An 18,155-nucleotide genomic window follows, 5' to 3' on the forward strand; every position below is an offset into this window, starting at 1 on the left:
AAAGATCGCTTCTACAGGCTTATGGGATGGACGCTGAATTCTACACTTCCGCCCTCAAGTTTCTTCTTTCGGGCTCTCTTCCTCTCGACCACTTGGTACAGTCCAGTTCCGCCCTCGGTCCTCCCCCCAGCCCCGGGCAGGAATGTTCGGGGCCGCGTTGGGCCGGACGTCACGTGGGCGGGGCTCGCTCACGAGTTTCTGAGTCTCGGTGGCTCCTCCCTCGTCCCGGGCCTCCGAGCCGGGACTGCTGCGTAGGCGCGTCCGGGGACACTGGCGTTGCCGCCGGGCCCCCGGGGATTGCGGAGATCGTGCAATTTTGGTTTTGGGTGCAGGTGCTGACTTTGGCAAATAAGAGGCAAGCGAAGGGGCCCCGAGGTTGCAGGGAACTGAGGCCTGCGGATCTGCGTGAGTAACCCCCGAAAATTGTATGTGGGGTGCCGGGGGCGGGGTGGCGGAGACAGCGCAAAGGGCTTAGATCATGAAGAAGGAGACGGGCTCGTGAGGGTGGCTCGGCCGCCGCACCTGGAGCGCAGCCGCCCGCTGGGCTTCTGGCTCAACCTCGGCCCTCTTAGAGGAGGCAGTGGTCATCCGCCCTCCCCCCGCCCCCATCCCGCTCCCAGGGGATGCGTGGAAGAACCGGAGAAGAGGCGCCACTTAGGAATGCGTCCTCCAGCCCTTGGTGCCTGGAGCGTGCCCCGGAGCCCAATAAGTGCCTGGCGGGTGGAGAGCGGAGGATCCCTTCTGCACCTCCTCATTTGGGCCGCCCGCGTGGGATTACGAGCCAGTTGTTTTTCTGCGTCTCTAAAGTGAATGGGTTTCATTAGATCTCTAAGTTGTGTACTTGATCCTGTCCATTCTATGAGTCTGAATACAACATATGCTCCTTCCCACCCCGGACCTTGGAATGAATGTCTATTGCCCGGGAGGGTATTGCGAATGGGAGTGATCTTCGATTTGGAGGGATGGGGTGACTGCTTTGGTTCATGGGTCCATATCTACGAAGTCAGCTGCTTTTCTAGGCTGTGGGAAAGGGCAGACAGAAAACTGCAGGTGTCTAAAAGTTTGAAGCTCTCATTAGTCGACATATTCCTTTTGTAGCTTCCAAAATGTGGGGACAGGGTACTGGATATATAGCTAGGAGTTGGGATAATAAAAGTCCACTGTCAGTTTTGCCACTTAATACTTTTGAGCTTGGGCAAGACACTCCTCCTCTCTAAACCTCAGTTTCCTTAAAATCTACATGATCTTGAGTCCATTTCAGCTTTGGTTCCAATAGAGTTTGACAGAAAGCACCTACTATGTGTGAGGCCCTGTGGTAGATGTAATTTTGTAAAGATGAAAGAATGACCCTGGTCTTGCCTTCATTCTACTTAGATTTTACTTCTTGGGGAAATGAGCCATACATGTACAAAATATATTGGGGGCAAAGGGGAGACCCGTGCAACACACTCTGGGAAAATTTGAAGTGTATTGCTTTCTCCTAAATATGGGACAAGAGAGAAAGTTCCCCATTTCTACTTACTTTGAGTGTAAACCTCAAGCCCTTTTCTTCAGAAGAGGATAATTCTCTTAGGCTATGGCAGTGGAGCTCAATATTTGCCCAAAGTTAGAAAAGGCTTTGAATATCAGACCAGTGGCATTCTCTGAAGAGCAGTCTAAGGTCAAAAAAGTACGTGGCCAGAAAAGTTTGCCACTTTAGGATAGTAGATTTAGTTTCTGGAGAGGGAAAGCTAGAGATTATCAAATCTAGACCTCTTAATTTACAGATGAGGAAACCAAAGCACCCAGCAACGTGAAATAACTTGCCTAAGATCCTACAGCTAGTGAGTGAAAGAGCTGGGGTTTGAATCTCAGGCCTCATGACTCAGAAATCAGTGAGGTTTTTTTGTTCTGCACTATACCACTTTTTAAGTCATGAATCGTGTGAGTATGGGGCCAAAGTCAGCTCGTTTCCTGGGAATTAACAGTGGTTTGTCAAGGAACCTGTTTCCAACCATGATGCATTAGAGAGAGCCCCGACCTGGCTGTCAGTAGACCTGGGTAATGCAGCTTATTTCATGTGATGTGGAGAATTTGTAGGGTTATAGATTCAGAGTTGGAAAGGAACTGGTCAGTTAAGCATATATTATAATGCCAGGGAATGTGTTCTGCACTGGGGATACAAAGACACTTATCTTTGAGAAGTTTGCATTCCATAGAGGTAGGCAACATGTACATTAAATATGCATAAAGTTTTGCTTATAATTTGGAGAGAGGATCAAAAGGAGGTGACATTTGAGCTATGTTTTGAAAGGATTCTGAAAAGTGGAACTGAGGAGGGAACGTATGTTAGGCCAGATTTTGACAGACAGGGAACTTTGGCCTAGAGAAGTAATGTGTCTAAGCCTGCTATAAGTGGAAGATAAAAAGCAGATCTTTTGATTTCAGTACACATTTGCTTCATCTCTCTGGGTTTTAGTAGATCCCACAGTGGCAGAGACAGAAAGGGCCTTGATGATCTATCTCCATTGGTGAGGAAACAATCCTAGAGAAGTGAAGTGGTTTTCTCAAAGAAATACATTTAGTCTGGTTAAGAGAATACGATATAAAGAAAAATGTATTTAGGGTCAGAAGGCCTGGGTTTAAATCCCAGTACCAACACTCATGCAGCTGTGTACCCAAGGACAAGTCACTTAAACTCTTTGAGGCTCACTTTCTTTACCTGTAAAATAGAGATGAGTGGCAGTCTGGGCTAGTAGAAGGTCTGGCCTTGGGTTTAATTTTGCCCCTGATACGTATTGACTGTGTGACTGTGGACGAGTCACTTAACCACTCAATGCTCTAGGCAACTCTCCAAGACTATAAGTTGCAGAGAAGATGCAGATTTCCTTTATATCAGGAGTTTCTTCATTCACTAGTTCCTCTGCATCCGAAACAACAGTGATAGTCCTTTGTTCCTTATCCCTAATGTAATAAAAAGTTTGTGTATCAGACTATTACCCATCCTGATAGAGTACCACTCCTGCAGTACCAAGCACAAAGCAGGTGCTTAATAAATGCATGTTGAATGAATTCTGATGAATAATAATTTGTAATCCAATATTTTAAACTTTCCAAATCACAAGACTATATTAAGCACTGTGCTAAGGTGGGCAGCTAGCTTTGGAATCAGAAAGACTCAGCTGTCCTGAGTTCGATTGTGGCCTCAAACACTTAACTAGCTGAGTGACTCCAGGCAAGTCACTTAACTCCGTTTTCCTCAGTGCCTTATATGTAAAGTGACCAGGAGAAGAAAATGGCAAGTCACTCTTTGTCAAGAAAACCCCAAAATGGGGTCATGGAGAGTCGGATGCTACTGAAACGAATGAACAACAACAATGCTAGGCATTGGGGATATAGAAAGACAAATGAAAACTGTCCCTGCTGCAGAAAGATTATAATAATGTACCTTTTACATAATAACCTTGTGAGGAAATTAGGGCAAGAAATAGACCACCCATTTTATAGATGGAGAAATTAAAGGCACAGCTAGTGTTTTAAATGGGATTGAACTCAGATTAACTTCAAGATCAGATTACTTTCTACTGCTGTATTGCTTTAGCACATTTCAGGGAGCCAGCCACCCTAAGCAAACCTCTCTTAAACTTTAGTTACACTCAAGAAGCGATAAGGCTTGAATAAATCCATATCTGGAGAGCCATGCTGTTCTTGACAAGTGTTCTTGAGAGATACTTAACATGGGCTTTCTAAACTTTTTATAAATTAATTTTCAAGTGTGCCTTAAGACTTCTAAGAATATTAGAGGTGATATGGTATGAATGACTTAATCTCCTTCAGGCAATGAAATGACTGACCTTCCTTCCTGGCATTGGGGGGAAAAGTCCTATGTGTTTTGGGTTAAAATATTGAAGTTATAAAATCTAGGGCTAGAAAGAGGCCTTTAAAGATGCATGTACTCTTATTTTTTTCTCTGATGTAGACATTAAATTGTTAAACAGATTTAAAGAGTCATCAGATTTTAGAGCTAGAAAGGTCACTTGAAATTGGTGAAGATAGGAAAACAGACAATAGATCACTACCTTTTCACCGATGAACAACCAATTAATCAATAATATTAATTAAGTGCCTGCTCTGTTCGAGGCACTGTGCTATGTTGATGATCAGAGAACTGTCTTTGAATCTAGAATGTCTTTACTTTTAAATGACTTGTTGCAGTTGTGGCTAGGCCACCTATTAGCCATAAAAGAAACTCGAAGCACATTCTAACCATATATTCACAAAATTCCCTTCTCATCACAGTCTGCTATCATTCTGTCTCTCCTTATGCCTCACTCTTCTTCCTTTACCTAATCTTTACTCTCATAACTTCCAACACCTCCAGCCCTTGGTGCTTGCACAGATTGCAACTGGAAGCTAGATGGCACAGTGGATGGAGTACCTGGCCTAAATCAAGAAGACTCATCTCCCTGAGTTCTAATCTGGCCTCAGACACTAATTGTGATCTTGGGCAAGTCATTTCACCCTCTTTGCCTGAGTTCCTTATTTGTAAAATGAGTTAGAGAAGGAAATGGCAAACCACTCTAGGATTTTTGCCAGTAAAACCCCAAATGGGGTCGCAAAGAGTTGGACACAACTGAACAACAACAGGCTGTATTCTGCTGCTTCTGACCTTGTTTTCCTCCCTTCAGGATCATTCCCCCTGTATTGTCTCTCTTCTCAGAGAGGCATTCCTTATAACAATTTTTAAAATAAAATAGGAAGCGGGGCGAGGCGGTTAAGCAGAACCAGTCTCATATTATATACAGTGTTCATAGCTCTTTGTGGTTGTTTGGTCTTTGTAATTTTATAACATTCATTTTCAGTTATTTTGTGATGTTCTTTCAATTTGCATTGTTGTATCATGTATATTCATGGATTAACTTAAAATCACACACTTATTCATCTCAGTCATTCTGTAGAAAGTGCTGTAAACCAGACATTGTACAAGGAGCTGAGGATATGAAAACTAAAAGGAAAAAAAATAAACCCTTCTTTCAAGGAGCTTGCATCTTATTGGGGAGAAATACATAGAAAGTTTAGGTGCAAAATTTTTCAAAAAACAATTTCTCCGCAGAAAACACTAACAATTGGGAGGGGGAAATCTGAACAGATCATAGGTTGAGGGGCTTAATTTGAGCTTTGAAGGAAGGTGGAGATTCTGAGATACAGGTAAGGAAGGTATGGCATGGGGGATGAGACTTTACAGAGAAATAGAGAAGGGAGAAAATCATGAAGATTATTTTGACTAATTGATCTTTAATATTTTAAATATATAACCAAGTTCTTATGGAAAATGGAAAGAAGACTTTCCACCAGAATCAAAGTGGGTATACTGGAAAGAGCACTATGCTGAGACACAGGAGTCACAGAATTAATTCCTTGCTCAGTCACTGCCTCAGTGAGTGACATTAGCCAATAAAGTAAACACTTATTAAGCACTTATTTGGGCAAAACCTTTTCCTGGGAGCTGGGAGAGATACGAAGTATAGCTAAGGCAGCATGGTGTAGGAAAATAGTTTCCAACATTTTTGAGTATGGGTTTTGTTTGGTTAAGACCTGATTCTGTCAGGGCCTCAGATGCATGCCAGTAACTCATCTTTAATTTACACTCTTAGAGCCTTGCCTAGGACTTTGAGAAATTTTGATTGTCACACCCTCTGTATGGTTCAAAGGCAGTATGGAGTGCTTCCTGATTGTAAGACCTGCCCTCTCTTATGCTGTGTTGTTTTGGAGTATGAAGACCCCTTTTTAATGTCAGAAAATTCCAGGCACCCTTCTCTCTCTCTCTCTCTCTCTCTCTCTTCCACCCCCCTCCCCCTCTCCCCTCCTCTTCCCCTCCCCCCCCCACCTTACTTGGTAGTAAATTGTACTCAATGGTCTTTGAGAAAATACAGGAAGACAGAAAGTTTTTGTGGCTTGTCTGTTTTATTAGTCACACCAGCATTTACTTACATCTGAAAAAATAGTGATATGTATTTATATATGTGCATACATACATGCCATACTTACATACATACATACATGCATATATATGGAAGAGATTATTCCATTTCCAGAAGGTTTAGGTGCTTATTGAATATGAGGTTTTCATTAGGCTTTTAGGTTGTTTTGCAGTTTTAAGAGACTGGATTTGTCATTGAAGTAATGGAAGTTTCAATTTTAGATCTACTTCCACTTTGAACTTGTTTCAGTATTTAGATTTCAGTTACAGCACATGCAGGATTGCCACTTTCACCAACATGTTGTGGGAAAGGCATCAAGTATTTCACAGCTTTATCAGGCAATAGGCAGTTCTGGGTACTAAGAAGGAACATAGAGCTAGACGTTAGGCAGAGGCTTCTGTGGGAAGATGAGTTTTAAAGAAATTGTCACATGAAAGTTCTATTAAGCTGTCATTTTCTTTTGATACCCCCTGGGAGTTCAACATTATCAACACTCAAAAATATTTCTAATCCAGTCCTACTTTGTTTGACTCAGTGGTGGAGCAGGTACTTAGCTGTATTTGAAGACTTTGCAAGTGTCCCATACTGTGGTAGTGTCATTTCAGATGTAATTTAAAAATCTTTAAGATACAAAAATGATTCCTAGTTCGATTAATTTAATCAGTGAAACTATAGGCCTAATTTATTTTATTATCTTGAACTTAAATTTATTTACAGCCCCTCCCTAAGGACTTAGTTTGAATTGGTTTACGAGGCTGGAAATATGTGTACCCATTTAATTAACTAGGAAGACACAGAGGGTTCCCAGAGAGAGGGGTATTGTAGTAAATCACAAAGGTAAATAAAAGTGCTATTGGAAAGTTAATATATACTTTTCAGTAATAGTTGAAGTGTTGATTTGATTAAAAGGTGGAGACACCAAGGTGACATAGTAAATATAGAGTGAGGGATCTAGAATCAGGAATTTGTGTGGTTCAGTCATTTTCAGTAGAGTCCAACTCCTTGTGAACCCATTTGGGGTTTTCTTGGCATAGTGGTTTGCCAGGTGGAGTAGTTTGCCATTTCCTTCTCCTTCATTTTACAAATGAGGAACTGAGGCAAAGAGGGTTAAATGACTTACCTAGGATCACACAGTAAGTGTCTGAGGCCAGATTTGAACTCAGGTCTGGATCCTGACTCAAGGCCAGGTGCTCTATCCACTGTTCCACCTAGCTGCTCAACCTTAGATCAGGTGATATTAAAATATGAAGTCTGTGAACTTTTTTTTTTAATATTTTGACTACTGTTTCAACATAATTGTTTTATAATTCTGTGTATTTTATATTTTTAAAAACATGCTAAAAAAGAGTCCGTAGGTTTCACTAGACTGCCAGCTACTTTCTCCAAAGTTACCAGTGATCTTTTAATTGCTAAGTCTAATATACTTTTCTCAATCTTCATCTTCCTTGACCTCTTTAGGCTTTGATACTGTCAATCACCCTCTTCTCTTTGATACTTAAGTTTTCCTAACACTACACTTTTGTTGTTCTCTGGATCTTCATCCTTTTCATCATACCCACTAACTTTGGTTGTATCCCAAGGTTTGTTGTCGGCCCTTTGCTCCCTCTATGCTATGTTTCTTGTTGACCTCATTATGGATTCAGCCATTATCTCTTTACACGTGATTCTCCAATCTTTAATCCAACCCTAACCTCTCCTGACCTCCATTCTCCTTTCCAACTGCCTTTTGGACGTCTTGAACCGATTGTCACATAGACTTCTTAAAACTCAACATGTCCAAAACTAAACTTATTTCCTCTAAAACTCTGCTCACTTCCAAATTTTTTCTTATCACTGTCCAGGATACCACCATCCTTGGAGTTACTGAGGATGGCATACCAAGTGTCTTCCTCAGCTCTTCACTGGCATTGTACTTCTCAGCCCTCCCCCCCCCCATCCAATCTGTTGCCAAGTCCTATGGATTCTACCTCCACAACATTTCTCCTGAAACTGCTGTTGGGTTTCCCTGACTCAAGTCTCTCCCCTCTCTAGCCAGCTACCAAATGGCATTAAAACATAGTTCTCATTATGTCTCTGTCTCTCTCTCTCTCTCTCTCTCACTCTCACTCTCTCTCATTCTCTCTCTCTCTCTCTCTCTCTCTCTCTCTCTCTCTCGTGCGCGCGCACACACACACACACACCCCTATTATGTCCAGGATCAAATATAAAATCCTGTTTGACATTTAAAACCCTTATTATCACACCTTCCCCATTCATCCTTTCTAGACTTCTCATAATTTACTTCCCTCCGAGTACTCTACTATCTAGATACACTGGCCTCCTTTGCTGCAACAAGATATGTCACTCCAAACTGAATACATTTTCACTGGCTAGTCTCCGTGCCCAGAATGCTCTCCCACATCCCTGCTTCTTGGCTGTCTGGATTCTTTTAAGACTCAGTCCCACCTTCTAGAAACCTTTCCCTGTTCCTTTAATCCTAGTGCCTTCTCTTTGAGATTATTCCCAATTATTTTGTATATTTCCTGTTGATGTGTGGATGTGAACATATTTTCTTCCCCCATTAAACTGTGGAGCCCTTTGAGAGCAGGAACTAGTTTTGATTTTTTTTTTTTTTTTTTTTAGTATTAGAGACAGCTGGAGGACTGGACTTGGAGTCAGGAGGGTCTGAGTTCAATTCTCCCTCAGACCCTTCATAGCTGTGTGACCCTGGGCAAGTCAACCTTTCAGCCTTAGTTTCCTTATCTCTAAAATAAGAATAGTATAGTGCCTCATGGGGTTGTAAAGATAAAATGAGAACACATATCACTTTGCAAACCTTAAAGTAATAAATACTAGCTGTTATTATTGTTGTATTTCCAGTGCTTGGCACAATGCCTGGCACATAGTAAGCAAATGTTTGTTTCCTTCCTTATTTCTCTTACTAGCCCTTGCCAAAGGTTCATAGAATCATGGGAAGAACTTCAGAGAGTTTGAGTAAATTTAGTAGTAAACTCCTTGATGTCAAAAGTTGTCTGATTTCTGTATTTTTATCTTCAGTGTTTCATGCTTGTTGATTTATTGGACCTTAGTTTGGAGGCTATCTAGTCCAGCTGGTTAGGCATAAAATGAACTCATCTATTTGGGAACATGATTTTACATTCCTTATTTTTCCTCTTATAAAATGCTGTGGTATTTTAATGACATAGGGAAGCACAGTAGTTCTATGTTCCAGATTCTACTTGGTCCATATTAGTGAACTATCTTTTCTTTTTTCAGATTAAAGAGAGACATATGAGGATCCCAGAAGCCAGAAAAAAGAGGCATTGGCACTGGACTAAAAAGTGGTTGAACTATATAAGACGCTGCTAAAATTTAAAGTAGAAAAATGAATCTTGAAAGTGACAGTACACCATCTAAAAGCATTTTTGACATGGACTATGCTTCATGGAAAATCCGCTTAACACTAGTGGTGGCTGGTTTTTTCTTCTACCTGGGTGTCTTTGTGGTCTGCCATCAGCTCTCTTCCTGTCTTAATGCCACCTATCGATCTCTGGTAGCTAAGGAGAAGGTCTTCTGGAATCTTGCTGCTACTCGAGCAGTTTTTGGAGTTCAAGGCACCATTGCTGGTCTATGTGCTTTGCTCGTGGATCCTGTGGTTTCTGCTAATAAAGCATATTCACAGCAGAACTGGTGCTGGTTTAATATTGCAACAGCAACTGGCTTCTTTTTCTTTGAAAATGCTGCTGTTCATGTGTCAAATTTGGCTTTCTGGACATGTGACATGTTCTTAGTAGTCCATCATCTTTTTGCCTTCCTTGGATTTCTTGGGTTAGTGATTAATCTCAAAGCTGGCCACTATCTAGCCATGACAACCCTGCTACTGGAGATGAGCACCCCTTTTACCTGCATCTCCTGGATGCTTTTAAAGGTAAGTGCTTCTCGTTGAAGGTATGTTACTTACTGTGCTACCTGGGCATGTCAGGACAGGATGAAGGGCGCATCGAGGATATTTGTTAGGGGATAATTACAGAAATTGCCATTTATGTGGCCTTTTAAGATAGATATACTACAGGTATTAGCCCCATCCTTTAAATGGGGAAACCAAAAGTCAGAGAGATTAAGTAAGTTCCTTCATGCAAAATAGCACTACGTTTGGAGTCAGGTCCTGAGTTTGTGTCTTGGCATTGAAATAGTCACATCACTTCTCTAAGTCTTATCTGTAAAGTGAGGCCTACTATGAGAAAAGTACTATAAATCTTCAAATCCTATGCAAATTGTCATCCAACGCTCTCATGTTGGCTTAGAATCTAGGGTTCTCTGGAGAACAGTGTACTTAATGTGTTCACCAGTATTTGATTCACTTTATTTATGTCTATGCTTAGAATCCTATGAGAGTAGAAACCAAAAAAAATTAATGTAGTAGAACTAGCCTCTGAGTTAAGATGTGAGTTCAAATCCAAATTTAGCTACTTTACTGCATTTGTTACCTTGGACAACTTGGAACTTTGCATCTCTAAACCACAATTTCCTCATCTGTGAAGTGAAAGGATTATATTAGATTTTCTTAATTTTCTTCCAGCTCTAAAATTCTGTAAGAGTTGTGATCATGAAATAATTTAATACTTATTTAAAAAGCTCTGAGAAGTAATGGGCATAAACTTACAGAATTCTTATGTCTCTTCAGCTGTAAATCTATGTCCCTATAAAATCTGTTTGAGATCCCTCAAATTGTGTCTCTCTCTCTCTCTCTCTCTCTCTCACACACACACACTCCCCTATGCTAAAGTTCATTACTTTTTATTAGCTGATTCAGCACTGTAGTTTGACCATCTTGCCTGTTGTCTACTTCTAATAGAATTCTTACCACCTTGTAAAAAAGAGAAATTATGGTTTTAAAGTGAATCTTAATAGTTCCTACATTTGTTATGATGTTATTTTTGATGATTGTTGTAGAAATGGAAAGGACTTTAGAGATCTTCTAGTCCAACTACCTTCCTCCTTTTACAAGCAAGGAAATGGGGAAGGCAAGTGATTTGCCTAAGGAAGCATCATAGGTGGCAGGGTTGCAGATTATCCCCCTTCGGGGCCACCCAATCCATAGATGAAAGAAATCCCTAGTAAATCCTAACTTGGCAAATGGTTGTCCAGCCCTCTGTTTGAAGACCTCCCAGAAGAAGGAAACCATCAACCTTTAGGAAAGCCCTAATTGTCCAGAAGTTGTTCTCAACCTCAAGTTTAAATTTGCCTTTTAAATTTCTACCTACTCCTCCTGGTTCTGCCCTCAAGCCTAATCCTTCCTCTTACCTGATAAACTTTGTTTTCTCTGCTGGAAGCTGGAAAGACAGAAAGGAAATACTTCCTGAACTTTCACCTTGCCTGCCTTCTGAAATTTTAAACCAAAGTCTCTTTATGTGTGCTTTCTAAGCACTACATTATTTTGTTTTGACATCCAGACACTTGCTCAAACAGTATCCCTCCCGCTCCTCACCCACCTCTGTCTGCATGCACACAAAGTATAGTCCTTGGAAGAAGTTAGTTTCTTGTTGCCACTCTTGTCTTCTAATTGTTTGTTCCTTTGACTGTTTAGTTCACTTTTGCTTCAGGTAAGGAGCTCTTGCTTATTTTCTGTATTTTTCCAGCTGCTTATGAAACTACTTTGTACACTGTAGGTGTGCTGTGGGTTCATAATAAATTGAGAGCCTAACAGAATTCTATTTATTGCTTGCTTGTTCTTGATGACCACATCAATGATTTTCTACCACAGGAGTAGGAGAGAGGAATTAATTCCATTGGATGCTGATTTGAAAGAAATCAAGGAAGAAGGCTGGAAATAATGCCAAAATGATACTTTTTAAAAAATGATCTCTGGGCCTCTACCTTCATTACCATGGACCTCCCTGTAGTATCTTCAAAACCTGAGTTTTCCAGTGTTATTTTGGAAGCTTTCTTGCATCACAGTAGTTGCTTCAGTGCTTTGTGGAGCTATCTTGTGTCAATCAGTCCCTCTCCATGACTGAGGCGATAATTTTAAGAGATAGTATAACCAAAAACTTGACCCTGAAGTCCACCCAACCATAAAGCATTTTGAGTTTAGTTGGGCTCATGAGACACATGAGCTGTCTTTTTTGTTTTTGTATCCCCAGTACCTGGCATGCTACCTTGCATGGTGGGTTTGTGGTACAGTGGAAAGAGTGTTGGATTTGGAGTTAAAGGTCTTGGATTTGGACTGTGACTCTGTTTACTTATCTGTGTGACCTTGATCAACACTTAACCTTTTGGCTTCACTTCTTGGAAAACCACCTTTCCTTCTAGTTCTAAGAAGTCATCTTTAAGAAGACAGTCTCCTTGCCACAATGAAGCACCAGAGGACTTTAGTGGAAGATCAGCCAGGGCTTTGTTATCTAAATAGCAAAGCTATTTTATAAAAATTTTGTTTCTTACATCCTAGGACCAATGTTACTGCAAAGGTTCCCTCCTCATTTTTATCAGCCTGAAGAGTTAGCATCAGTTACTTAATCCAGTCATACAAAGCTAGTAACAAAACTCAGAAATTCTGAATAATTCATGCAATTCTTGACTTTCCCTCTCCTACACCCCACCCCGCAAATCTGATCAGTTACCTACCTACATAGCAGCCATTCTACATCTACACTCTCTTCTTCATTCATTTGGCTGCTACTCTGTTTGAGTCCCTCAACCTCTCTCATCTGGATTTCTATAACAGCCTCTTAACTAAAGTCCACCTGCCTCCAGCCTCTTTTCTCTATATACCATCCTTCATGTTACATGCCAAATTACTTTCCTGAATTCACAGGTTCTGACCATATCATTCAGAAACCTTTAGTAGCTCCTGTTTGCATGTAAGATAAATTTCTTTATCATTTAAGAGCTTGTATGGTCTGGCTCCAACCTTTCCTTCAAGCCTTATTTCACATTCTCTTCAGACTAGACAAACTGTTTGTTTTATCTTGTCCTGCAAACTCCTGCCTCCCTGCATGTGTATAAGCTGTATGTCCTCCAACTCCTCTAAGACTGTTTCCCACATGCATCCCCTGCTGTTCTTCTCATCTCTAGCACCATGAAAGTGACCTCCCCTCAGATTTTCTTGGAGTGTTTTGTTTTTACCACCTTCTGCTATGTTTCAAACTTATTTGTGTTCGTGTTATATTCTCCTTATTAGATGGTAAGCTTGCACCTCTCCATCACTAATGTATAGCATGGGTGACACGGCACTTATGAGGTCCTTAATAAATGTAAAATAGAATTAATTTTAAATCTATAGGGAAAAATGTGTTGACAGCATGATATGAAAATAGTATTTTATTTTTTTTCTTTGCAGGCTGGCTGGGCTGATTCTCTGTTTTGGAAGGTAAATCAGTGGTTGATGATCCACATGTTTCATGGACGCATGTTTTTGACTTACCATATGTGGTGGGTATGTTTTCAGCATTGGGATGGCCTAGTCACTGTTCTGGCTCTTCCACACTTTGCACTTTTCCTTGTTGGACTGGCCCTCCTTACATTAATTATGAACCCATACTGGACACACAAGAAGACTCAGCAGCTGCTCAATCCAGTGGATTGGAACTTTGCTCATTCAGGACCAAAAAACAGTCAATCTGTAAAAGTGAATGGCCAGACTCTACAAAGGAAGAGGCAGTAATTTTGCCAGAACAATGAAGTGCCTGCTAAGAACTGGAAACTAAATGGGACACATAGGATGTGAAATTATGAGAAAATTCTTTTAAAGTCAGTATGCAGTGGTAAATAGATGTTTGTTTTGATTTTTATATCTTCTTGGTGTTCGTTTTGAAGTAGCCATAAAGTATTTTGTTTTTGTTTTTAAACCTCAGTGTGCTTTAGAAGTGGATTTTGCACCATAACAAGTTCCTTTCATTTCCAGGGTTTGATGCAGTAAATTTTACCCATGTTGGGTTCATTAATTGTAGCATTAAGAAATGTGAGGCATAGATCAAATTTGAAATTACTTCATAGAGTTGTCTTTTCATATAAGGAACTCTCAAATTGTGGATTAACTTTGAATCAGCATTCATTATCTGTTCTTGTTTTCATTCGGTAATGTGATTTGTAGCCCTATTAAATATTACAGTTACATTTTTAAAGCCACGTGTGTAACAGTGTCACCTAGTGGCAGAATGATACATGAGCCAACTGATTCTCCAAGGTTCAAATGACAAACCCTGGAGAGAAATAATGGTCCCTAAAATGAAGGAATTTTGTGGTGGAGTTGGAATTACAAAGCAAATGTTTGAAAGAACTTTAGTGCACATTAAGAGATGTGAAAAGTTTCTGATTCATATATTTTAGCTATGAATTTGGACTCCAAACTAGGTCCTCATAGTGTCATAATAGTTCATATAAAATGCTCTGTATAATGTTCTACAAGACACTGGGGTAGTTACTTTGTTTTCTGGACAAGTATATTTCTCTAGGTGAATCTTCCAAATGAAGACCAAATTGAGTAGTAGTAATGATTAACTGATGTTATAAATGAATTAACTTTCATATTTTTCTGCAAGGTATATCTTTTTACTCCTTTGCTGTAGAATGATTTTATTTTTTATTTGGGTCAAATACTTAGTGATTACTTATTGGAAAACAAATGATGCTGCTGCAAGTAATTTCTCTGAGGTGTGTTTTCTTTTTTTAAGATTTTGATATCAAGGCTGCCTATCAAAATTGTCAAAATAGTCATTCCTTTATTTTTAAAGTACTAATGTATTAAGAGTTAATTCTGGCTTGTAATTGTTTAAATGTCCATAATCATTGGTACATAGGAACTGGATCTGTGATTTCATTTACCTAGGAAACTCTATTTACTAATGCAGGTCAGCCCCTTCTCTGCAACTTAGAATCTTAGAGAATAGCACAGAACATTGAAGTCACCTTATCAGTATGTCAGAGACAGGACTTGAACCCATTCTTCCTGGCTCTGAGAACTTCCTGGCTCTTCCATGTTGCCATACTGCCTCTTTTCCCTTATACTTTTTATTATTTAAATAATATTACGAGAGCCAAAAGTAATCTTGTAATATTTTTAGCCTTTATTTTCTTGCTGAATTATATTTATATATACTTCAAGTACTTCAATAATTCATTATGTTAGCAGCAAAGTCCTTACACTGGGTCAACTAAATAGTACAGTGCGTAGCATGCTGGGCCTAAAGTCAGAAGATCCTGGGCAAGTCACTTAACCTCTATCTGCCTCAGTTTTCTCATCTATAAAATAAGGAAAATAATATCTCCTACTTCCCAGGGTCATTATGAAGATATATTTGTTCAGAAATTTACAATCCTTAACATGCTATATAAGTATTACTTTTTATTATTTGGTTAAAAAAAAACTAGTTAGTCTTAATCCCTATGATATTTCCAAACTTAATTTGGTTGATCTTAGGGTGACAAAATAGTCTGCCACTGCCACAAATACAGCTTTTCCTGCATGTCCAGATTGCCAGAGCTGGTGTTCCACTAACATAGCCTTTGAAACCTTAGGGTCATCCCCATACTGAGCCAAGACATCAGAGGACCTTAATTAATGGAAGATGAATTGTTACAAAAGAAGTTTTAATATAATTTTATATGTATTCACTATTGAAAGAGTGAATCTGGTTCTGAAAGCATCATCCCTGAACTGCTTCATGGGGATGATTGTCTCAAGAACTCTTGACCATATTTTTCTACCTATACTCAGTTGCATAACTCTAATATTTTAAAAATTCAAATCAAAGGAATTCAAACTTATTAAATGTATAGTTTTCACACATTTTAAGGTTTTCCAGATTTCATTTTGTATAAAGTGAATTTTATTGAAAAACACCTTTATAATGCTTGCATAATTAATAAGGTTGAGAGGATATCTTAAATAATTTCAACCTGTGATATACATGATTAGAATTGGGATAGGAATGTGCTAAATGTGCTCTTTAAAAGTGTTGCTTCAAACTTTGGAAGTCATTGGTGAAATTTTAGGTCAATGTATATAAAACCTATTGATATCGGGTTGTTTTTTTTTTTAAATAATTTAAGGTTTTAGAACCTAGAGGTCATGTTAACACTATCAAAATACAGCCTACTAACTACCTACTCCTCAAATGACTTGAATATTTTCTGTGCAATTTATCCTTTGCTCTGTGATTGCTAATACTATTAACTTTCCCTTCAATAGCAGGAAAATGCGACTTGCATTAGCAGTACCAAAAAGTGGAATCCCAGTTCATATATGACAATAAATTAACCTTGCTATTTATCACAGAGCTTTAGTTGTGGATATTTTATTTCTGAAAGATATAAAAATGTGATCAGCATTCTTGAGTGACTACAAAACTCAGTTTGTTTTGCAGTTTTTAGCCTAATTTTTAATAGTAAAAGTTGTGATCAGAGAAATCCATAATATGTAAAGGACTCAACGTGTGGTTGAGCGTGCAAAGTGTTGGGCAGGTGGTCCAATTGTTTCATTGATATCTCATAATAGAGAGGAACACCTTGGGTGAACCCTTTGTGGTAAATATACAGAAGGACAGAGACAGGAGTTAACACAGGTATGAATGGATTGCAACCTTCATCATTAGAGGGAATGTTCAAGTTGATGAGATCACAGATACACTAGATTTTTTAAAACTTTTGTTCTTGGGATTTTGATATCTCACTTTTATTAGGAGGGGGGAATGTCATTTCCAGATGATGTCATCCTTTTTCCCTTTTGTTCCCTTCATACCTTGACAATTTTGATCAATCAGTAATCATTTATTATGCACCTCTTCTGTGCCAGGAACTATGCTAAATGTTAGCACACAGTATACTATTGAAATATAGAGATGAAAGTATTGAGACTCTGGAGGTATACATTTGAATCCCACTTTTCATATTTACTGCCTTTGTGACCATGGATAGGTCACTTAACCTAATGAAACTTATGCTACTTACGCAGAGGGCTGCTGTGGAGAAAGCGCTCTGTAGATTGTAAAGTGCCTCAGAAATATAAATAGTTATTAGTATTAGACATAAAGTTTTATAAAGTAAGTGACCAGCCCATATTCCCATGCTGTAGCTATATCTTTTCAAATACTTAAATCTATGGTTTCATTAATACTAATTTTCTTTAGTGTTTCAAGATTTCCAAAGAGATTTTCCTTCCTAAAGTCTTGTGAAATAGCCATGCAAGCCCTTTTCTTATTTAAATTGACTGGGCCTGGTATATCTAAGACACTTTTAATTAATGTTCATTCCCTTCCCCTTTTGCTATGACTATCACTACCCCTCCTCTCTTATTAAAATGATAATAATGATAAAAGCCTTTCTTTGTAACAAATAAGTATAGTGACCCAGAAGAAATCCATGTATTGGCAGTCTGAAAAAGAGTGATTCATTTTATATCTCTGGGCTCTCACTTCTGCTAAGAGGTAGAAAGCATGATTCCTCTTCTGGAGTCATGTTTGGTCATTGTGTTGATCATAGTTCTCTAATTTTTCACAGTTTGCAGTGTTAAATGTTGTATCTGTGTACAGAGACTGTTTTGTCTTTGTATCTCATCACATACCTAGCACAGTGCCTTTAGCAAACACAGCTACTATGTTTCTGAGCTAGGATTTAATCTGTCCTCTCATGTCTCAAAGTTCATATCTTATGATCACTGTAGTATCAGTTAACATTACTATTAAAATACTTCCTCTAAGATCCCCTTCCACATCTAAATTTTATGATTTCTATGAAAGGAAGATACTGGTTCAATTAATTTATTTTTTATTTATTTCTAGTATAAAGCCAAGTGTCTATTTTGCTGCTACAGTATTTGGGATCTGGATGTAGTCATAACATCAAGTAATAAGTGTTGTTTTTGTTCTTTTCCGAAGCATGTATTTCAAGTGAAATGAATAGTGTTTTATCAGCAAGGTTTTTGTACAGTCATTTTCAGTAGTGTTCATTCAACTCTTACTCATGGGGATTTTCTTGGCAAAGATACAAGAGTGGTTTACCATTTCCTTCTCCAGCTCATTTTACAGATGAGGAACTGAGACAGTGACTTTTGCAGGGTCATACAGCTAGTATGTGTCTGAGGCTGGATTTGAACTCAGGAAGATGAGTTTTCCTGACTTTAGGCCTGATACTCTATCCACTGAGCCACTTAGCTACTTTTTATCAGAACAGTAATAATACTAAAAATAGTATTCAAAACATATGAATTCAAAAATATGA

At 39.0% G+C, this 18,155-nt stretch overlaps 1 protein-coding gene across 1 annotated transcript; it reads left to right on the plus strand.

Moving 5' to 3' along the window:
• Positions 1-216: 216 nt before the first annotated feature.
• CLN8 (CLN8 transmembrane ER and ERGIC protein) lies at positions 217-16,216 on the plus strand. Its single transcript, XM_036750300.1, has 3 exons — positions 217-405; positions 9,216-9,867; positions 13,279-16,216. The coding sequence occupies exons 2-3, from the start codon at positions 9,325-9,327 to the stop codon at positions 13,600-13,602; spliced, it is 867 nt and encodes a 288-aa protein (XP_036606195.1). The 5' UTR covers positions 217-405; positions 9,216-9,324; the 3' UTR covers positions 13,603-16,216.
• The last annotated feature ends 1,939 nt before the right edge of the window (positions 16,217-18,155 follow it).

This window comes from Trichosurus vulpecula, chromosome 3 (genome assembly GCF_011100635.1).
Source record: "Trichosurus vulpecula isolate mTriVul1 chromosome 3, mTriVul1.pri, whole genome shotgun sequence".
In the NCBI taxonomy this organism is placed as follows: Eukaryota; Metazoa; Chordata; class Mammalia; order Diprotodontia; family Phalangeridae; genus Trichosurus; species Trichosurus vulpecula.

What these genes read in the sequence shown, in the direction of transcription:
- CLN8 (XM_036750300.1), top strand. Translation starts at nt 9,325, where the DNA reads ATGAATCTTGAAAGTGACAGTACACCATCTAAAAGCATTTTTGACATG. An exon ending in TCTCCTGGATGCTTTTAAAG is followed by an intron (nt 9,868 to 13,278) that starts GTAAGTGCTTCT and finishes TTTTCTTTGCAG; the next exon opens with GCTGGCTGGGCTGATTCTCT.